At 51.9% G+C, this 20,318-nt stretch overlaps 7 protein-coding genes across 7 annotated transcripts; 4 read left to right on the top strand and 3 right to left on the bottom strand.

The window, feature by feature from the left end:
* Positions 1-104: 104 nt before the first annotated feature.
* BKA58DRAFT_416514 (uncharacterized protein) lies at positions 105-3,358 on the top strand (the record flags this gene model as incomplete). The annotated part of the gene is made up of 4 exons (XM_046172594.1): positions 105-325; positions 371-443; positions 866-3,215; positions 3,252-3,358. Exons 1-4 carry the CDS (start codon positions 171-173, stop codon positions 3,356-3,358), a joined length of 2,685 nt encoding a protein of 894 aa, XP_046031456.1. The 5' UTR covers positions 105-170.
* A 153-nt stretch (positions 3,359-3,511) lies between these two features.
* On the bottom strand, positions 3,512-4,601 carry BKA58DRAFT_396846 (uncharacterized protein; the record flags this gene model as incomplete). Its single annotated transcript, XM_046171387.1, has 4 exons — positions 3,512-3,738; positions 3,872-4,376; positions 4,407-4,533; positions 4,588-4,601. 4 exons carry the CDS (start codon positions 4,599-4,601, stop codon positions 3,512-3,514), a joined length of 873 nt encoding a protein of 290 aa, XP_046031455.1.
* Positions 4,602-6,134: 1,533 nt separating this feature from the next.
* Positions 6,135-8,194, bottom strand: BKA58DRAFT_407746 (uncharacterized protein; the record flags this gene model as incomplete). The annotated part of the gene is made up of 4 exons (XM_046172040.1): positions 6,135-6,671; positions 6,724-7,135; positions 7,192-7,318; positions 7,372-8,194. The coding sequence occupies 4 exons, from the start codon at positions 8,192-8,194 to the stop codon at positions 6,135-6,137; spliced, it is 1,899 nt and encodes a 632-aa protein (XP_046031454.1).
* A 2,357-nt stretch (positions 8,195-10,551) lies between these two features.
* Positions 10,552-11,778, top strand: BKA58DRAFT_21586 (uncharacterized protein). Its single transcript, XM_046166151.1, has 2 exons — positions 10,552-11,698; positions 11,752-11,778. Exon 1 carries the CDS (start codon positions 10,696-10,698, stop codon positions 11,584-11,586), a length of 891 nt encoding a protein of 296 aa, XP_046031453.1. The 5' UTR covers positions 10,552-10,695; the 3' UTR covers positions 11,587-11,698; positions 11,752-11,778.
* Positions 11,779-12,346: 568 nt separating this feature from the next.
* On the bottom strand, positions 12,347-13,539 carry BKA58DRAFT_434324 (uncharacterized protein; the record flags this gene model as incomplete). Its single annotated transcript, XM_046173258.1, has 2 exons — positions 12,347-12,567; positions 12,624-13,539. 2 exons carry the CDS (start codon positions 13,537-13,539, stop codon positions 12,347-12,349), a joined length of 1,137 nt encoding a protein of 378 aa, XP_046031452.1.
* Positions 13,540-14,833: 1,294 nt separating this feature from the next.
* Positions 14,834-16,412, top strand: BKA58DRAFT_447200 (uncharacterized protein; the record flags this gene model as incomplete). The annotated part of the gene is made up of 3 exons (XM_046174222.1): positions 14,834-15,151; positions 15,249-15,254; positions 15,363-16,412. The coding sequence occupies 3 exons, from the start codon at positions 14,834-14,836 to the stop codon at positions 16,053-16,055; spliced, it is 1,017 nt and encodes a 338-aa protein (XP_046031451.1). The 3' UTR covers positions 16,056-16,412.
* A 1,766-nt stretch (positions 16,413-18,178) lies between these two features.
* Positions 18,179-20,193, top strand: BKA58DRAFT_21526 (uncharacterized protein). The gene has a single exon (XM_046166143.1). The coding sequence runs from the start codon at positions 18,302-18,304 to the stop codon at positions 20,117-20,119; it is 1,818 nt and encodes a 605-aa protein (XP_046031450.1). The 5' UTR covers positions 18,179-18,301; the 3' UTR covers positions 20,120-20,193.
* Positions 20,194-20,318: the final 125 nt, after the last annotated feature.

The raw sequence follows: 20,318 nt of genomic DNA, 5'->3' as shown, positions 1-20,318 counted from the left end.
TGGGGCTCAAACGCCGACGCCGGTCGCGGGGTAGTGCACCGCCACACTTCATCTCTTGCCAGCCTCGCGACGCGTCCAGTTACGCGCAGACTATAAAGTACTCCCATTCCATCTCATCTCATCTCATCTCAGCGTTCGGCTCCCCATCTCTGTCACGACAGTGCGATCGCATGAACCAGAATGTCGGTCGACGCTGCGGTCTCTCCCACGACCATGCAGACATCCAGAGACCCGGAGGCGGAGTCGCGTTGTTGCATTCGCCATCAGCAGTAGTGTACATGATGCAAGCGTATCTTAAACTTGGTGAAGGCAGCGAGGAGCTCAGGTGAGGCTGTGCAACACGTTTCCTCGCTTTTGTGGCATTCAACAGCTGCCGTGACGCCACCGCTGACGCCTTGTGTGACCCGACAGCATTGCCAACGCATAGCCCTTTCAATGCTCAGGTAAGTAAAGATCTATATGGAGGCCGCTCGCAATAGTCGAAATCATCAACTTTGCAGCCCTTCTGCAAGGCTTCCGCTACCAGATCTGTAGCAGGCAGACGTTCCACGATATCGCCGCACGACCAGGCAACAGGAAAGGCTGACCGGTTTTCTTGGCTGTCTACATATAGCCTTACGAGGTACTTTTTGCTTGAATTTCAGTCCACTCACCTTCTTCCTTTACGGTCATCTCTTAATTGAATGATCGGAGTGAACCGGGACTTCCTTTATCGTTCAACTGTTTCGATAATACGGTGAAACGAAGCCTCAGCTCACGCTCGACTAGCACGGCTCCCAGCTTCTCTTACTGCACTACGCTCTCACTTCTTCCTCAACCCACTCAAAGCCTTTGATCCTTCCATCCACTCAGCATACCATTACAGGACTTCAAACAAGCCAATATCGACGGAAATACGTCGCCTCAATCCAGTCCGTCCCAACAGCACTCGTCAAGAACAGAATTCGTCATGTGCGACTCGCCCACTGAAGAAGACGCGCGCGCTGAGCAGTTGGCCTACTTGCGCCAGCTCATGGCTCTGGAGCAACGCAATAGAGCTAAGCGCGAGGCTCGCTCTCCATCGGTCTCCTCTTCATCATCTGAAGAGGAAAAGTCAACCTCAAAGATCAAGTCAAAGACCAAAACCAATGGCGTCAAGCACGTTCTTGTCAACGGTAAAGGTCGAAAGCAGGCTGAAAATGGCGCCACCGATAATGACATTCCGGAAGACAAGGCCGAGGACGTGGAGCTCTACAAACCAGGAATGAAGAACGGTCTAAAGCACTTGTACTCCGGGAAGGAAGATAAAAAAGGCCGCTTTCAGTGGCAAGAGGAGATCCCCGAAGATCTTGGAGAAGCCGTCGAGAACGACGAGACCGCAAAGTGGGCGTTGCTCGTACGAAACGTCAAGGTTTACAACGATCCCCGACGAGTACTGTCTATTCACTCGATTGTAGTTCAGAGCCCGCTGCTGAAGAAGCTGCTCGCTGGTGTACTGAAGAACTACCCGGGTGTCACTGTCGGCCTGAATCGTCTCGAGTTCCAGGGCAAGTTTGAGCCACTTATTCATCGATGGACTGAGTTGCAGGCCGCCATTGCCAAGCTTGGCGATGAGACAGAGGATAAGCGCACAACCAAAGCTCACGCTGAGTTGCTCCAAGAGATTCTCACCAAGGAATTCAAGAGCATGATTGATACCTCCCAAGACATGAAGAACAAGAAGGTTATGACATACGAACACCTTTGGACGCTGTATCAACCTGGGGCGACTGTTTTCGCTCGACAAGACGGTCAAGAGACGGCCATGATTTTGGTCGAGACGCGTTATGGACAGGATTGTAAGGGTGCACCCTGCTTTTGGCTCACGTGCAAGTACGTTGATTGGGACGGCGCCAAATTCGGTTCCAACAAGATTAACCTTTCCATCGCCGCCTATACCGGCACACGCGCTATTACCAATCTACGTGTGTATCCCATCGACTTCCATCCCGAGGGCGAAGCTATCCGCACTCGCCTCATCGAACGCGGTGCCAAAGCGGAAACTCTCGCTGGTCCAAACTATAGAGCATACCAGGGTGTTGCATGGAGGCAGGGTGGATTCGGGAACAAAGACAAGTACAACGTGAAGGGTCGGATAATCATCGATACCTACGGCTGGAACCGTTTCGACCCCACTCATTCGGTCTTTGTAACGCCACTGAACCAGAAAGATCCTGGCCCGCCACCAACCCCTCCTATTCCGGGGCAGTACGACGAGGAAGAAATTGACGAGTGTCAGGATGAGTTCGAAGACGAAGACGACAGTGGCATGCCATTAGATGGCGCATTTGCCGACGAGGACGATGCAGCCAAACACGTGCCCTTGACAACTGAACAAAAGCTCATCTGCACACCTCTACTTCGTGGTTACAGCCTGAAGAACAAGCTTTGGCTGAACTTCTTCGTAAACTGCGTTAAAGACATTGAATGGCAAGACGACGCTTTCGATAGGTTGGTGCTTCCAAAGAACCAGAAAGAGCTCATCTTAGGCTTCACGGAGTCTCAACGGAAGTTCCGCGACAGTTTCGACGACGTCATTGAAGGCAAAGGAAAAGGCATGATCATCCTACTCTGCGGCCCGCCCGGCGTGGGTAAGACTCTCACGAGTGAGTCAGTCGCCGAAGAAATGAAGGTGCCTCTCTACATGATGAGCGCCGGCGATCTCGGCTTCGATCCTAGGAAAGTAGAGACCAAGCTGCAAGACATTCTCGAAATGTGCAGCCGCTGGAATGCAGTCCTCCTCCTTGACGAAGCCGACGTCTTCCTAGAGCAACGATCCCTCCACGAGCTCGAGCGCAACAAACTTGTCTCTATCTTCCTCCGCGTCCTAGAGTACTACGAAGGCACCATGTTCCTAACCACCAACCGCGTCCAGACCTTCGACCCAGCCTTCCAATCGCGCATCCACATCTCGCTCGACTACCCCGGTCTCACCATCGATTCGCGCAAGACAGTCTGGAAGAACTTCCTCGATTCGTCGTCGCAGGAACATACTATTTCCAAGGCTGAACTTACGGAGCTGGCGCGTATGGATCTGAATGGACGGCAGATTAAGAACATCCTCAAGATTGCTAGGTTGCTGGCTAGTCGCAAGGAGGAGAAGCTTAGTCGGGAGCATATCACTACTACTATGGATGTTACCCAGCATCTCCATAACGAGACGCAGTTTAGTGAGCGTACCAAGGGAACCTTGTATGGTTAGTGCGGAAGAAGTAGATAGGTGACCGGGTTAGCTTTCATTCTTTCATGGGTCATTGGCGAGTCTCGACACCAAGGAAGTCAAGAGATCGGCCTACTCAGGCATGTTTCGGTACACGCAGGAGCTGTGGCGCCCTCTTAGTCAAGGTCTTCGGAGTGAACCATACGTAGATAATGCTACCAGATGATAAATTGAAAGATATGATCAATGCCAACAAGATGACTGTATTGGTGAGTGTCGCAATAGCAACACCTAGTAGTTATCTGCTCAACAATACCTCCTTCCGCCAAAATCTCACTCCTCAGCATCCCAACGACTCCCAGCCCAAGCATAGGCCTCTTTCAGCAACGGATCTTTGTCTTCATCGAGCCAGCAGTCGACACCATGACCCACCGTTTTGCTGTATTCACAATCTAACTTGCCCGTTTTGGAGTTCCATGTTGGTCTCGTCTGCAAGACATCCACGATTTCCAGGTAGAGCATCCTGTCACCCCCGAAACGATCGCCGTAGAGCTTCGGGTCTTTTCAGCATAGCGTAGAACTCTGTAGTATTTTTGAAATCGCAATCCGGGTTGTCCCATCCGTGGAAGATGCGAATTGGGGGAAGGAGGTCAGGCACAACATCTTTGTAGGTACGCTTTGCGCGCTCTATACCATCCATGTAATCGCTATCTGTTGAGTCGGCCACCGAACAATCGCCATGCTTATGTCGAAGAAGGTCTTTCCAAGTCTGAGCCATGGGTAGTATGAACGCGAAGGCCATGCCCTCTGAAGGCCAACGCATCGGACAAGTTGGCACGACGCCTCTCTTCTCGAGCTCTATGGTTACAGCGCCAACATCTTTTGCGCGTTCCCTGGCTTCGTTTTTAGTGAAATATTGTCCCATGTATTGATTCTTCTCCTTTTTGGCGGTCCTTTCCCAATCCCGTTTGTAATGCGCATTCATCGGGTAGCGGAGAAGCGCTACTCTGATGGACAGGTTAGGTCCACCCTTCGTCGCGTTGAGCCACATCGCAGTGACGGCAGCCTGACCACCAGCGCTCTCATCTTCCACGTAAACGCAATACTTGTCGATGGTAAAGCTTTTCCGCGGGTTTTTACGATACAGCCATTGTGTCCACCTTTTGTAACCGGGCTCGAAGCAGCCATCTTCTTTGTACTAGTAGAGGAAGTCGCTAATGCTTTCTACGATGTCCTTGTAGTTTCCTTCGCGACCGAGGGGATAGTCTGGCGCGATGATGATAGCTTTTTTCGTCTCTGGCTCTCTGAACAAAAGTCTGGGAGTACCAAGTGGGGAAGTCACCTGCATCCGTACACTATCATCCTGTCAGTATGCCGTCCAAAGGCATCATAGTCAAGAAGTAACTCACAAAGCCGCCACCATGAAAGAACTACATAACCGGGACTTTGTGTTTAGCAGGTAGTCCCTTCGGCACGAAGAAAGTCACTACCATCCGCCCCTTATCCTAATTATCAGAGAATGTGTAATCAGTCTGGAACTTGTGAAAGCCTTGGATTTCAAGCCAGTTTCTTCTGCGATTGAAGGTAACAGAATCACCCTTGCCTTCGATGAGGACACCATCCCACGCCAGTTCCTTACTCGACGAAGTATATAGCTTCGCCAGGTCTCTCGTAAGTAGCTCTTCAACAAGGGTCTTGTCATCCTGTGCTTCCTTCATGGTTTCCAAGGCCTCTGGATGCCAGTTCCACTTTCGGGTCTTGGCTTCTTTTTAAATTATCTTGTCGAGCACTGCGTTTCGTTCTTGATTGTGCTGTTGTAAACTTCCGAGCACGGCCGTCTCTTTAGGTGTCCACGTCGGCGTTCTTGACATGGTTGATTTGCAGGTGATCGTCGACTGGTATGGCTGTCATAGGTTTTTGGGTGAATGCAAAATCCCGGAACGTTGTCAAACTCTTCGTTGTGATATCGCTGCTTGATCGTTGGTGTAGCAAGTTTCTAGGCTAAGACCTAAGCGAGAGAAGCAAGCATATCATGTGATTATTCTCTTCACTCCGCCTTCGCCATCTCATGTTACAGGGTTTGTAAGACCTCGAACCTCCGGTATCGCTCGTGGGTATTTGTTCCTTTGTTGCCTGTCACAGAGAACAAGACTTTGTTCATCATCTTGATTACAACTGAGGTCTGAGCTTGGGCCAACTATTGTAGCTTGAATTGATCCAGATGATGGCTAACGAGAGAGAGAGAGAGAGAGAGAGAGAGAGAGTGTGTGTGTGTGTGTGTGTGGTTGCTCTTTTATATCACCCTATCTAGTTTTGAGGCTGGGCGACAAGGCTGACAGTGTGTTTGTGGAAGATCAATCACCATCTGGTCCTTCTATTCCGAGGTGTCATCCGATCGTCATGACCTTTCTTCCACGCAACCCTCCCTTGGTCTGCGTTGCCGTGTGAGCTCGAAGTTTTGCGAGAGACATGATGACGGCCGATTCTTCAGTTACTGAGTCCCGAATGAAGCATGGGTAGTATACGAGGAGTTGCAAAGGTGATAAGACGTGAGATCCGTCTCTCCGCACTAGCCAAGATCGGCAGGGGCGGCCAATGCTTAAGCTTCCCATGTGAGGCCCCACTTTCGGTAGACGCGTACGGGAAGAGCTATCTAGCGTACAGCGATGTTTGGGCGTAACAGGTGGACTACGTGGAGCGTACCGTTCTTCATTAGAGAGCAGATCAGGTTCCACAGAATAGTTAGTCCACGATTCACAATGCATTACTGTCAAGCACCTTCAGAAGCAACAACATGAACTTATTTCATGAGTTTGAGCGTATCAGTAGCTCAAACTGGGGTATTCATTATTAGCTCATAGAGGGCCGCGTGCTATTTACACTAACGAACGCATTACATGGTCTTGTGTTCTGTAGAACAAGGACTTTGAATCATCTGGCTGGTTTGGGTGTTAACCTATGCAGTTGGGACAGTGCCAGTACCGTAACCCTTCTCGATAATCGGAGGTGGCTTGGGCACGTTCCGGCGGAGGATCGTCTTGTTGATGAAGTAGGGCACCGACTGGGTGATCTCGTAGTGGAGATAGCTCTTGGTGGGCACACTAAAGACTTGGTCGAGTTCTTCAAGCGTGAGCTGCTTGGTCTCTCGGACGAAACAGAAGATCATAAACCAGGCGATCAAGTTGAGGCCAGCGTAGAATCCGAAGGCGCCGGTCTGCGTCATGACTGACACCATACGAGGGAAGGTGAGCGACAAGATTCCAGCGAAGGTGTTGTTGATGCAGACTGCCCATGCCATTCCCTGCTCACGCTGGATGGTAGGGAAAACCTCAGCAGAGTACTGGAATGCAACTGGCCCTTCTCCGAGCGAGTACATGATCGTGAAGAGGTAGATGAATAAGACGATCGGTCCGAGTTGAGCGGCTTGACTACCACTGTGGTTAAGGAGGGATAACCCGCCAGCCAATAGGAAGATGCACATGAAGGGGAAGGTCTAGCACAAAGTTAGCACAAGATCAGTCACGTAAAGATCGGAAAGTACTTGCCCACATGCAGAGGGTCCTTCGTCCCTTGGTGTCGATGAGGAACAGAGTAGGAATCGTGGAGACGACCTGGAGAGCTCCGTAACCCAGAGAGGCGTATAAAGCCTGGTCGTCGGTAAAGCCGACCTGGGTGAAAATGGTCGAGCTGTAGAAGGAGATAATGTTGATACCACACATCTGCTGGGCAATCATGACAGTCGAAGCACCGTAATTGGCACGCCTAATTCGAGGCACACGGAAGCAGTCCCACATGCGGTCGAAGTAGCCAGCTCCACGTGCAACGGCTAGCTCAGTCTCATAGATGACGTATGAGTAGTAGTAGTCGCGAGCAGCAATGATGGGGTGTGCGCGCAGTCTGGACATGGATCGGTAGCCTTTGGCAATGTGGCCATGCTTCATCAACCAACGAGGAGACCTGGAAACGTTGTCAGTGTATGTTTCACAGGATCAAGTCTATTGAATGTCACATACTCTGGGCAAAAGAAAATGCCGACCATGAGGATAAATGATGGGATGAAAGCAGAACCAAGCTGCAGACGCCACGAGATAGCTCCAGTGTCCTTGACGATGACATTGGCGCAGAAACCGAGGAAGATACCTGTAGACAGTGGTTAACAACATGTTGTCAACGACAGGGATGTTACAACTTACCAATGACAACCCACAACTGCCAAAACATGACCAGGGCACCGCGAATCCGGTGAGGCGCAATCTCAGCAGAGTAAATTGGGACAGTAGCGTTCTTTGCACCAATTCCAATTCCCATGATGAAGCGTGCAGCAAAGAGTCCTTGCCATGATTGCGCACACGCGGAACCGATGGGGGTGGCAGTAAGGCAGATGGCGGTGACGAAGATCTCTCCACGACGACCGAGGTACTTGTTGAGGGGGTCGACGATGAAAGCGCCGATGAGACCAGCAGTCAAAAAGATGATAGAATTGATAAGTCCGATAATCCATTCGCCCCTGTCGGATCCTAGCAGGCCGAACTCCTCAGGGAAGGACAAGTTGGCCCCGTTGGATCCAGTCTGGTCCCAGCCCTGAGTGGCGGCTCCAATGGCACACAGACCAATCGAGTACCACATCATGGTGGGACCGTTCCACTTGTGGTCGCGTTCGTAGATGAGAGCATCACGCTCCTCTTGGGTAAGGTCGGTGAGCATTTCGAAGCGTTCGGGGTCACGCGCGACAAGAGCGGCCTTGCCAAAGAGGGCGGCGTGCTCCTCCATCCCATGAGTGGCAGCCCATTGCTCAGCAGCGCCGACACACTCGGCCTTGGACTGGCGGGTTAGAGGATTCTCGATGATGTTGTGCGCGACAGATTCGCGGCGGGCGCCTGTATCAGCGATGTGCTCCGCGGCGGGCGTGTAGTGAGCCTCCTTCTCGTTGGCCGGGTCGTAGGCAGCTTCCTTCTCAGCAGAGTAGGCTACTTCCTTGTCAGGAATGTGGCTGACGCCAGTGTCCTTTGCGTCCATGGTGGAGTGGATGTCTCGCAGGCTCCGACGTTAGTAAGACAAGTTGCAAGGAGTTGCGGAGAGCAGTAAAGGTAGAGAGAAATGGCGGGGGAGATGAGCAGTCGATCTTATACCTGGGGGAGTTCGGAGTGAGAGGGAGGCCTAAAAGTGGAGCCTCAACGGCGCACGACAGCTGTAAGAGGCTCCGACAGGCACCTGGGTTTTGCCAGATTCTCTTTCACTGGCACCACCGTCGCGACGGTCGAGCACCCCGGGATCCTGGCTCGCGTCAGCCATTGAGAAACAGCCTTGGAGGAGGGGGTTTCACGCGCTAGTGCTATCGTTCATCAAGATCCCCACTCCATCTCTCCCCATGGAGTAAGCCTCCCCAAGCGTGCTGCGGCTATCTTAGCCACGCTTAAGGCCTGGGGCTTGGCCCTCACCCCAAAGCTTCGCGTAGGCCGACGTCTATGACCTCACCCTCCGCATTCTCGACCCCATGTGATTCCACTAGCTCAAGCCACCGCGTTACATTGCTCGGCTGTCTTCCGAGCAACCGTCACGCCAGCCGCTCTATACTGGAGGTTGGTGAAGGGCGCCGTCAGCTCACCCTTACATGGTTTCCGGTGTATCTTGCGTCGCACGGCGCACGAGGCGCAATCGCCGTCACAGTAGCGCGGCAGGTATCCCGTACTCGTCGTGTCCCCGTGATCAATGCAAGGCCTCACGTTGCATGTGCTTGGTGCGATCGAGGTTTGCGGCTTGTTAAGCTGACGCTGCCCAGCTCCGATCGGCGCCCATGTTACCCTTCCCGCCAGCCGCCTGCATACCGGCACATGTTGGCGCGACCACCGAGGCAGGGAGCAAGCCGCCATGGTAGTGCCGCCAAAGGTCCTTCCTGTTGTTTCCTTCTCATAAATGTCAGCTCATCCCAATCTCCGCCATACTTACGACTGCAATCTATTCGGAGAGAGGTACCCGACAAGTCCATGGAATGTAAGAAGCTCATCGCAGCGCCGCCTCAGCCAGTGAACGACGTCGGCGGCAAGCCTCGACGAGACCAGCGAAGTCGATAGCGTACGCGCGGCGATGTCTTGGGCACCTTGAGTCTGCTTGTCCCAACAATCCAAGCCCTCGCCAAAGCTTGGGACGACATCGAGCCCGGCCCAACTGTCAGAATTGTGGGCTTACGTCTCATTCGCAGCGACGCGTTCTTGTGGAGACTACTCCAAAATTTTCTCCAGGCCTCTCCAGGATTCAGCGGGTCAACACACAGACCACGGGAACATTGCTCACGTGCCTGTGTCGCAACCTCGACATGCGCACGCCTAAGACAAGGAAGACAGACTGCGCGGCCGATGAGCATGCCGGTGTATTTACCGCAAACAGATGGGCCAGGTATCGTTCCGCGAGCAGAAGCAACTCGCGGCTACCGGCTGCGGCACAGGGCCGCAAATGGTAAACTCATTTTCCCGGTCTTTTCTTAGCGCATAGAACCACACATATCCACGGATCGTTAGTGCTTCCAGCTTCTGTTACCCATCCTCGCGCTACATAGGTGCGATATGCACTTTGTGTCTCGAACTCATGAGGCTCTCGTTGAAGTGGGCCTCGGTCGATTGCAGCGCTAGACATCGTCCGATACCCCACACCATGGAGCCGTCAATCTCCACAACCTCCGGATTACCCACTTTGGAAAACTACTCAGCATTTTTTCACTAATTACACTCGAGCCTCATCGAAAGTCACTCCGATGCCTTACTAGTTCCCGCTAGCCGCAACGCTGCGTTATCGATTTCGGACATGACCGACAATGCTCTAAATGCAGTCTTTCAAACTATCGCCATGTCACAGCTCTATCTGCGTGCTCTAGACCTCGGCCATGCCGTGTGAAATCGAGAAGAAAACTTCCAAAAAGTAGTGCACAATCTGGTACTACACCCAAGCCCGTCCGTTGCTCCATACTGGTAGCAGAGGGCAGCTGATATGGGCATATACGCAAACAGAAGGCATGCCGAATGCGTATTTGGCTGGTTCGAAGGCCTACTAGATGAGCAGGCAGCAGTTCTCAGATGTAATTTACGGCTTGAAGCATCGGAGGAACGACCGAGCGATGAGTCCTCTTGAAACGAAGGTGCTGGGGCAAGCTGTGAACAATAGTACTTATGTTAGTCATAATCCAAGGATCGAGCTCGGTAAACACATGGGGGCAGGGAGCTATGGTGTAGACCATAGATGTTGGTGTTACCAACGAAGCTTTTGTCTCCGAACTTTGCACATCGTTCCCATGACACAAGATCGCGCCAAGGTGTCCTTGATGGAGTATACAGAATATTGTCTATCGCGACTCAGGATAGTACTAGAGGCTGCTTCACCTCGGCTGTTCATATAAACATCGCCAGTGAATACTTACAGTACTACGAGCGGCAACGCACGGACCTTGAAGAGCTCTCACTGTACGCACCTTGCATTCGGACTCTCTATTTCGAAAGTAGTCGCGCTTTCTGTACGGTAAGCCGAGCATGGAGAAAGCCCAACTAGACAAGACTGATCTCATGGATTCTGAAGACGATACAAAACTCCAAGCAGTACAGCAAGTTAGCGATCGAGACGGCGATAATGCTACAGAGCTAAACCAGATCGACTCGGCAGTGAGCGCAGACATATCCAGACCCATAGTCCCCAGCAGACGTTCTCACGACTATCTCCAGCCTCCCTTCGCTGACGCAGCTACCCAGGACAAGTCGTCTCTAGATGTCACAAGTTCTGATGGAGTACATACAAGGTATCTAGAAGACTATATCCGTCACGCATACGAAGACATACAAGGGTTTCCCGAGCTCTCGTCGCGCATCTTCAGCAGATCTCCGGGACCCGACATCCAGTGCGACCGCGATAACCGTATCATAATCTACCCCGGATGTTTCAATCCACCACATGTAGGTCACGCCGCGCTGCTCTGGCACGCCTATCTTAACATGGATGCAAACACCATAGCGGTCATGATCTTCGCTCTTAGAGACGATTCACTAGATTCCAAAGATCATATTACTGATGACAAGGGTAAAGCGTTCATACTCTCCCACTATCAGCGCCGTCAACTTTGGAAAGACGATGTGCTAGGAAGATTCGCGTGGGTGTTCCCAGCGCACGATACCAACAAGTTGGACATCTTCATGGCCACGATCAAGCGGTTAGCGAAGGCGGATGGCTTCAAAGTCTCCTTTCAAACACTGTACGGAGGCGACCACATCAGTCAGAAAACTATGGCCGAGGGACGACGGGGATGGGATGGCAGGACATGCATCGGCAGTGATTTAACACGACCCGTGAACTTTGTGCCTGAAGACGGTGGCGACCTATTACAGCTGGACGGTTGTGATAAATGGAAAAGGATGAAAAACGAAGGTTAAAGATGGACAGGGAAGGAGAATGAGATTCTAGGTTGCTGGCCTTGCTGGTCCTGTGCCAAGATGCGCGAGATCTCCCCCGAGGCTGTCGAGAAGAATGGGACCTTCTCGTTCGGTAAGTCTTCTGTCTGGTATCGTTCTATCGTTCCTTTTTTTTAACGTGTATAGAAAACAGATGCAAAGGCTTAAAAGCACCCGCTCGCGACTATCCTAGCCCGCTGTTACTTGCCTGATAACACACTTCAGTCGACGTGTCTAACTCGCAAACGCGGTCACATCATCTTCATCCCCAGTAATCGTAACGCCAATCCTCCTTCTTCTACGGCATTTCCTATGATAAGTGCTACAGCGATTCGAAGGGCAGTTCTGAAAATTGAAGAAGCCAAGCCGCAGTTCCGAGACGAGATCAACTCCGCAGTACCGAACGGCAACTTACTCTGCATATACCTGGGCTTGGACGGACTCTGGAGGGAGAATGGAATGTCGGAGCGGTTGATAGACGGCGAGCGCTGTGAAGACGATTTGTGGTTGGATAGACTGAGAAAGAAGCAAGCGCACGAGGATGGGGACAAATGGAGGCGGAGGTCTAACCTTTTTGAGTATTATGCCGCGGATCGTTGAGATTGGCCATCTATGTAGAGACCACCAATTATCTCTAGAATACCCTTGAATCTGTCTCGCATCTTGCATGCATGACTACTCCTATCCCATTTCCCTGGAACTACCACGATGTGCGGAGCCGATGGCCTTTCTAGAGCCTAACCTAAACGTCGTCCGTACCCTTAGTCGACTGACCTCTCTCCCGCACTTCCTCGAGCCGCGGCACTATCATCTTCATCGCTACGGTATTGTTCAACCTCTTCCGAATACTCTCATCGAATACTTGGAATATCCGTTTCGTACGCTTGCCAAACTCGTCAAAGGTGATTTCTTCGGTCCAGAGCTGCTCCATGAGGTACACGTATTCGTCCCAGTTGTCTGGGCCTAGAAAGAATGTTATCAGCGAGTGTTCCCGAAAACTTTGAGCAATGAGCAGTTACCAAGGGCCTTTTGTGTGCCTAACAACTCTAGAGGAACAACATAGCTATACTTCGGGCGTGGTCTCCTGGGTTTTGGTGGAGTCGCGGACGATACCTGTGGAGGCGCAAACATACCGATGGGAGGCTGCGCACCCAGTCGTTGGCTGACCTTGTCATCACCTTGACAGTCCAGGTCACCAGCGGCGTTAGCATCCTGGATTCCATCATCTAGTCGTGGCCGTCCTCGCTTAGGAGTGCCCAACGGCGGCGTAGTGAATGATTTCTGCCGACGTACTCGACTGCCTTGGGAAGGTCCCGTAGTTGCCTTTGGTTGACTGGTGGACCTCTGCTGCTTCGCTTGCGGAATCTTTCTCGCTATGAATGGTGAGATGTCATCTGAAAAACGAGCTGCCAGCGGCGCCTTCCTCGGAACGTCGTCCGATGGAACACGACTACCGTTCCAGCCTATCGGAAGCGGTGCGGGCGAGACGTGAGTGTTGTCTCCTCTAGTCAGAGAATCATGGCGCTGGTCAGCGGGACTTGTGCAACCGCGGCCTTGCGCTGGTGTCGCCGGCGGTTTGGGGTCGACTCTTTTTATGTCAGTGTTGAGGTTGACGTTCTGCTCGTTGCGCGACATGCTGAACGGAAGTGGGTGTTGTCGGCGTCGGGCTGTTAGATCAGGATATGAATTTTCGAATGGATGATTGAGATGCGGAAAAGAAGGCCAGTGAGATAGTTCCCCGAGGAGTAGGTTGTGGTCGTGAGGTGCCATGGGAGGCAGGAAGGCGTGGCCACCCGTTGCATTTCGTTCGAACCTGGCTGGAAGATCGGACGGCAACATGTTTGGGGTAGGTCCGACGAATGGTCGACGTTGCGAAGGCATGACTGCGCTTGATAGAGGGTGCTTTCGCGTGTTCTTCATCTGCTCTTGCGCCATGACTGGGTGTGGTGGGTAGGAGTGATGGGGCTCGACCGAGATCTTTGTCGAATGGAAAGAGCGACGTGGGCAATACCGCGGGGCAACGTTGCGATTGCGCTGACCAGCGAAAAGAATTTGGTATCCCACTTCCTAATATCGAGAAGTTGCGCGAGAGAGTAGATAGCGATTGATGTAGGGAAAGTGGAGGTGAAGGGCGCTTGCCGTGTAGGAGAGCAGAGCCACCTCATACAAGAACCAAACCAAACAGGTCTGCAGACTACGTCAAGATAAAACTATACAAATTGGGTGACTCAAAGTCGATGTAGGCTCCAGAGTGTCCGGTTGTTTTGCTTAGGCTGACGTTGAGCTCAAATTTAGAGGAACGCGCCTTCCATGTCTGTCTTGGGTGTCACGTCACCCAAATTCACCTGGCAATTATGTTCAGCTAGCTTTCAGCTTACCATTTAACATTTAGTTGACCGCGAAGGCCAACTGAGCTAGGGATAGGTCCAAGTCTGATCAGTATGCGAGGAGACCGACACAACAGCCAATATCACCGCAGAAGTCAGCTCAAGAGAATCTGGATACTATTGGAGATTTGTATTCCATCTGAAACGAAGGCTCCTAAGATGTATCAGTGTGGTCTTCATACCACAGGTACGAGTTGTACAGTACAGGAACTCTGTCAGCTCGATGTCTTTACCTAGATGAAAGCCGCCAGTACGGTACATCTTTCGCGTTGATGTCATGACGACCATCATCTAGTACACAATCTCTCATCAGTACGTTCTGTCTACATGGCCTGGTATGCCTCAGGTTTGCAGGACGTGTCTAGCTAACCAAAGCTCAAGATATGGGCATGATCGCAAACACACCACGACCGATGAAGTATAGAGTTTTTGTTCAACACATGGTCGACTTAGAACAAGGAGCATGTACTTAAATACTACCTGGGTCTTATTGAATAGGACAAGGGCCAAATTCGGTACTGCACAATACAACTTTCGACCACATACATGGCAGATACGCCGGTTTTACCTGCAAGCGCGTCGCAGACATACCACAACTTGCTCGATGCACTACCTAACGACGACACGCGGCGTGGGTACTTATCATACCACGACAATTACGATGGCAAGATGAAGGGTGCTAAAAGGCTTGCACGGGGATGGGATGAACTGACACCCATGGTGCGACAAGAGTTCATCAACCGTGCAAACCGTCGAGAGGCCAGCCATGCGTCCGACCCGGAACTGAGGGTGAAGAAGATTCAACTGGGGAAAATACTCAAGTTGCGATTGATGAAGGCCGTATGCAGGCGGAAACGGGTCCCCAAGAAAATAATGTTCGCGACATAGAAGACCCCTTGCATGCCGTAGCGACACCTGCTGAGGCTAACAACCCGGAAGCATCGAATGAGACAGAAACATCTGATTACGAGCCTAGCGATAGCGAGATCGCAATATCAAGGGTCGGTCTTACCGAAGCAGATACTGGTAGAGCAGCACCTTCCCAGACAAGGAAAAGAGGCCGCAACGAAGCACATGACGCAACGCAAGCATGGCAATGGTGCAAGACACTGATGGACTCTCGCAATGGATTCAGTGAGTCCAGAGAGATGCGCACAGTGGTATGCTTGTGCGTGCTATGCGATGATGCGGGTAGGGTATTGAAAGTTAGTATCTCCATCAACCCTTACTTGTCTAAGCGTTACTGACATTAGTTAGCGGAAGGTATGTAAGGAGATACACTGTGGCTCGCAGAAAATGGTGAATTTCGTCAAAGAAGAGTACGGTAGCAGTCAAAAACGAGAGCTTTGTGATCATTGCTATCACATCCAGGCAGCCTCTCAACAAGAGGGTACACTAACGTATCGCTTGTTTCCTGATTACGCGGAGCACAGAGATCTGTGTGAACTTCTCAAAGTTTATTACGAGAAGAAGAACTTGGACAAGCAAGTACCCGAGCAGTTCCTTTGGCTGGTCTTCCATGCGCTGGCCGATGCCATTTGTACGTTAAACACGGGGGTGTGCGGAGAGACGCTCGACGAAGACAAATCAGCGGAAGAAGCAGAGAATGACCCAGAAATTGAAAAAGAGGGACAAGAGACAAAGAAAAGAAAGCGAGGTGGCAACAAACTAAGGAAGAAGTTCAGTGGCGGCATGGTGCACCTGGATATCAAGCCAGAGAACATCTTTCTCAGCACCACTAAGGCACCCTACCTAGCGTACCCAAAGCCTCTTCTTGCCGACTACGATGTCGTCAGGACGATCTCACCAAGCACAGATGCTTCAGAGGGTGGGAAAGATTGGGGTACGGAAGGATTCAAGGCCCCAGAGATCATCGTAGAGGCAGCACATCATCATCATATCAATGCGAAGGCAGAGTTTGAAAGGTCGCAAAGACGAATAGGTCATGTCCAGTCGAATTTCAAGTGCAGCAGCGAAATTGCCAGCCACCTCAGAGTACTTCGCGAAGAAGAGATAGATTGCGAGCTGAAGGAGAAGTTTCAGGAGCTGCGGAGGAAGAGATGAAAGACAGATGTACAAGTCGAAGAGGATGCTGATACCCAGAATGTTAAGAGAAGCGTTTGAACTGTATGGAATACCTCCACGCCACATTATCAGCTCGAGGGTATGACCCCAGAGGAGCTTGAACTCCTCCAAATGACAACGGGTGGCTTCTTCGCGGTCTGTGTGATCAATCTTGACAAATCCGACTTGCGATCGGAAACCTGTGTTCATGCCCACAGGTGGCTTGATGATCGCGGCGGCTTTGAAGTCTCCCCGGTAGCTCGATGCCGAACAGTGTATGTGTTTTTCTTGACTGCGAGAACATGGCCTGGTGTCAGGCCATATGCGTTACTGCCGCTGGTCATTACGAGCCCGTGTGTTCCAGCGCTCGTTCCGTGATCCATCCTGTTCCCTATGCAATCCAATGGCATCCAGTCCGACAGAGGCCTTGTTCCAACGCAAGGGTCGTAATGTATGATGATCTTGTGTCCACATATTACCCTAACTCCCCAACTGCTAAGTCCATCTATATCCGCATCGCCCAAGAAGAAGGGCGCGGCGTTATACATGCTGAGTGTGTATTCGGCGAAGTAGCAGCGTCCTGCAAGATTGTAATCGTAGTGTGGAAGGAACAATGGCGAAGTTGTGGAGTAGTAGACTCATGGTAACCTTGGTGTGTCGTGGACGAAGGTCTGGATTGTAAGCGTTGGTCGAGAAGCGTAAAGCTTGAGTAGGGAGGGAGCATGCGATGATTATGAGTCGAAACCTCGACACTTCGTCTGCGATGCGTCGTCGGATTTACTCTGTAGCTTTGCTACCCTTCATTCTGGTGGGCGTTCGCATCGCCCAGTTCGTTTGATCTCAAGTGGGTAGTCATCTATGTATCATAGTGAACGGCGGAACAAGACCGAAGTAAGGCCTCGTTCGGAATGGCGATAGCCTTTCATTTTCGTGCTTAGCCAGGCATTATCAGGTCGCATGTTGAAGCATATAATATACTAGGCGGTTGCTGAGAGACAGCACACGTCTCACAGTAGGAAGGATGCATAGTAGTGGCGACTTCGTGTAACGTGTCCTACGGGGGAGACGTGGAGTACATATGTCAAATTCGCTATCAAGCATCGCAACGCATAATGGCGACTGATTGTAATCGAGGGCGCGCGATTGTAAGAGCTAAACCTCGATTGTGGAGTCGCAGTCGATGCCTGGTCTGTCGAGCTAAGAGCGCGTTCCGCGCTTCGGACGCGTGTTTCTGGCGCCAAGCCTTGCACATCTCCGTTCGTATCGCTGCCCATCACCCTCAATCATCCGTCTCCCCGCGACCAGCTGCCCCAACACGTCGCAACCGTATACTGTGTATAGCTCGCTGTCACGCCCGTTTCCGAGTCGACCAAGTTCCTTCCGCTATGGTACCCTCGATCGTTCCTGACCTCGGCAAACTCCCCGCCTTCAAGGTGCATTGATTGCTGCATGCGTCGCTTACTGCATCCATGTGTGTAAGGCTCCACTCTAGATGGCGTGGCAGGCTCTGAGCAACATACCCGCCTGATTGCGGCGCCTGTCATAAATATATCGCCTTGCTTAGCCCGCCTTGTGAGGGGGAAAGAAGGTTTTACTCCGGATGTGCTTCATGCATCGTTAGCACAAAGCTCATGATATCCCGCTTCTGGCTCACGCTACTCTATCGTCATCCGCTCGTGGAGGCGTTCTAAAACCACCGTCACAGTCGTACAGCAACCTGCAACCTAATTACCACTTGTGGGGTCCGCACCTATTTTCAGCTGGAGGCGATTGGATTCTCACTATCGAGACTACATGGCCATATGTAGCTGCTTCCACAACAGCGCTAACGGGAATGCCACAACGGTTTTCATTAGTGACTTTATGAAAGGCCCGACGCACCGAAACAACCACACAACGTGCAGGGCACGCATGGCAGGATTTAAGCTTGTAGGGGCACACATATCGTCGCGCCAATAAACGATACGTGGCAGCGTGCCGCCCCACGCCGCCAATCTCATGGGTAAGATGCGAACTGTGTTAGTTCGTCTTGAGTTAGCAACTGTGGGGAACCTAGACTCAGCATGGTAGCCCTCCACGACCTCGACGGGGTAGATGTACGAGAACGGTAAGTCGTTTCTGCAACCTAAACGCCCCGTCCCGCATGGAATGGTTCAGCGGAGACGTTGGTTTTCAGATCCTTTGAAGCAACGCCGCCCTCGTCTTGTTTCCACTTTTCAGTTTGACTTGAACCTCATTCCGGTCCAATGGCTTCCGGTAACAGCAATATCTACTCGACGACTAAGTATCTGGCTCAAGAACGGACCCAGAACACCAAGATACCAGGCGGCAGTCGCTCAACCACGCTATCCGGAGTCAAAGATGCCGATTTCGTTGCCATCGGCCTTGGGGGCACAAACATGCTGGCGATGCTGTGGGCCATAGCCATGGGCCGCCGTGCCGTCGGTGTAGATCTTCGTGGCGACCCGTTCCTAGGAGTGCATTGGAACATCCGTGAAGATATGTACCATCAGCTAGGGCTTATCGACAAGATGATGTTGGATCGATACGGACTAGACAATCTACCGAAAAGACTGGATGGATCACTGCTTAGTCTGGCAAATTTGTTCTATCATCCTATGACCAAATCCAGGGACATCATACCCGGAGCTATCATCGAGGGCTACGAGAAAGAACTTCATATGGTTGGCGAAATCCACAACATTGAGTACATCGACGACCGCTGGAAGAATGGCAAGCCGCATCGCACCGTCACTACTGTGCCTCCGCCGACTATTCCGGAGCACCCGTGCCCGACCAAAATCCGTACGGATATGCGAGAAGTCCTCGACGGGCCTTCGACATGGCAAGCTGCGGCATTCTCCATCCAACTTCTTCTCCGTCGCTATCTCGAAGCACTCGAAAAGATTGATCTGAACGCCAGTAAGACACCGAGATGTCGCCTCTTCACCAAACACCGCGTAGTTCAGGACGGAAGTGGTCTAGTCCATCTTCCGTGTGGTCGTGTCCAAATTCGGATCGAAGAAGTTACCGAAGTTCAATATCACAACGATCTCCAACGAATCCGCACGCCAGGAAGCGACTTCATCGATCTTGGGGTTCCGGAGCTGTTCAGCGTCGCCACCGGCATCAACTGCCGTGAAGCTGAGCAACTAGGCTTCCAGCAGCACGACGTACAAGTTGACCATGGCGACGGTCAAGGCGCCAAAGTAGCGCAAGCAGATTTCGTCGCTGGCCAATTCAATATTCTCGTTGACGGACGGTTGCGTCGTCGTATCGCTTCCGAATTTGATCAGCATGGCAATGAATCATGGGTACGGCAGATCGCTGTAGGCCACGAAGGCGACCCAAGGGTCTCCTGGCTCATCGTTGAGGTACCTGAGTTTGTCTCGCTATGCCCAGTCGAACGCGGTCTTGTCGGCGCGGAGACCAGCAAAGACTCCGCCGAATACTTCGCAGCCTATCAACTTCTCCTTTACGACTACTACATCTCGCAAGCCTCTCTCATCCTGGAAATCTCCCCAGACGAGCTCCGTCGAGTCGCCATGGTCTACGGCCCTAAGCCCTTCAGCCTCGTTGAGCGCATTGGTGCTGATGCCCGCGTGGCCACTAATGGCATCGTGGCAGGCGATTCCTTCGGCAACGGCCACTTTCTCCATTCAGCAGGCGCGATGTGCGGCATGCTCGGTCACGCATATCGCTTCCTAGAATACTGGCAACGCCGCGCCGCCGCTCACTGCGCTGAGTCATCTATCCGTCTTCTTGCAGACCGGATCAAAGCCGATACCGAAGCGCTACTGGAAGTCAGTGCGAAAGAGTTCAGCCAGGCAATTCCTAGTAACTTTGGTGCGGAGAGAGGAAAGAAGGTCGCGGCTGCTAGTGGTATTGCGGAGGAGAAGCGAGCGAAGGTTAGCGCAAAGAGGGGCAGGAGGTGGGATCAGGCGCCCTTGAATCCAACGGATTGGAGGAGGGTGTTTATGCGGAATGGGAGAACGTGGAGCGATAAGCTGCCGAGGATTGATGAGAGGCATCCAGCTTCGAGGGTAGAGAAGGCGAGACTCTAAGCTGGTGGGCTCGCTGAAGGTCGACTTGAGCAAGTTTAAGTCATTTATGGCTTATTTCAGAAAAGGTGATTCGTACGATTTCTATAGCAGTAGTCGCCATTTCCAATACCCTCACAAGACCTCATCTAAACAGATATGAATTTCAGAAATCACGAAACAGATGTCCATGTTGCTGCATCCGCATCGGATGCATGGCAAG

Source organism: Alternaria rosae (assembly GCF_020736505.1).
Source record: "Alternaria rosae strain MPI-PUGE-AT-0040 chromosome Unknown BKA58scaffold_1, whole genome shotgun sequence".
NCBI classification, from domain to species: domain Eukaryota; kingdom Fungi; phylum Ascomycota; class Dothideomycetes; order Pleosporales; family Pleosporaceae; genus Alternaria; species Alternaria rosae.
Note: the sequence above shows the minus strand (reverse complement) of the source record. Positions and strands in the feature narration are given on the sequence as shown.

Bases quoted from the DNA above. Each gene is read 5' to 3' on its own strand.
- BKA58DRAFT_21586 (XM_046166151.1), top strand. From the start codon at position 10,696: ATGGAGAAAGCCCAACTAGACAAGACTGATCTCATGGATTCTGAAGAC.
- BKA58DRAFT_21526 (XM_046166143.1), top strand. From the start codon at position 18,302: ATGGCTTCCGGTAACAGCAATATCTACTCGACGACTAAGTATCTGGCT.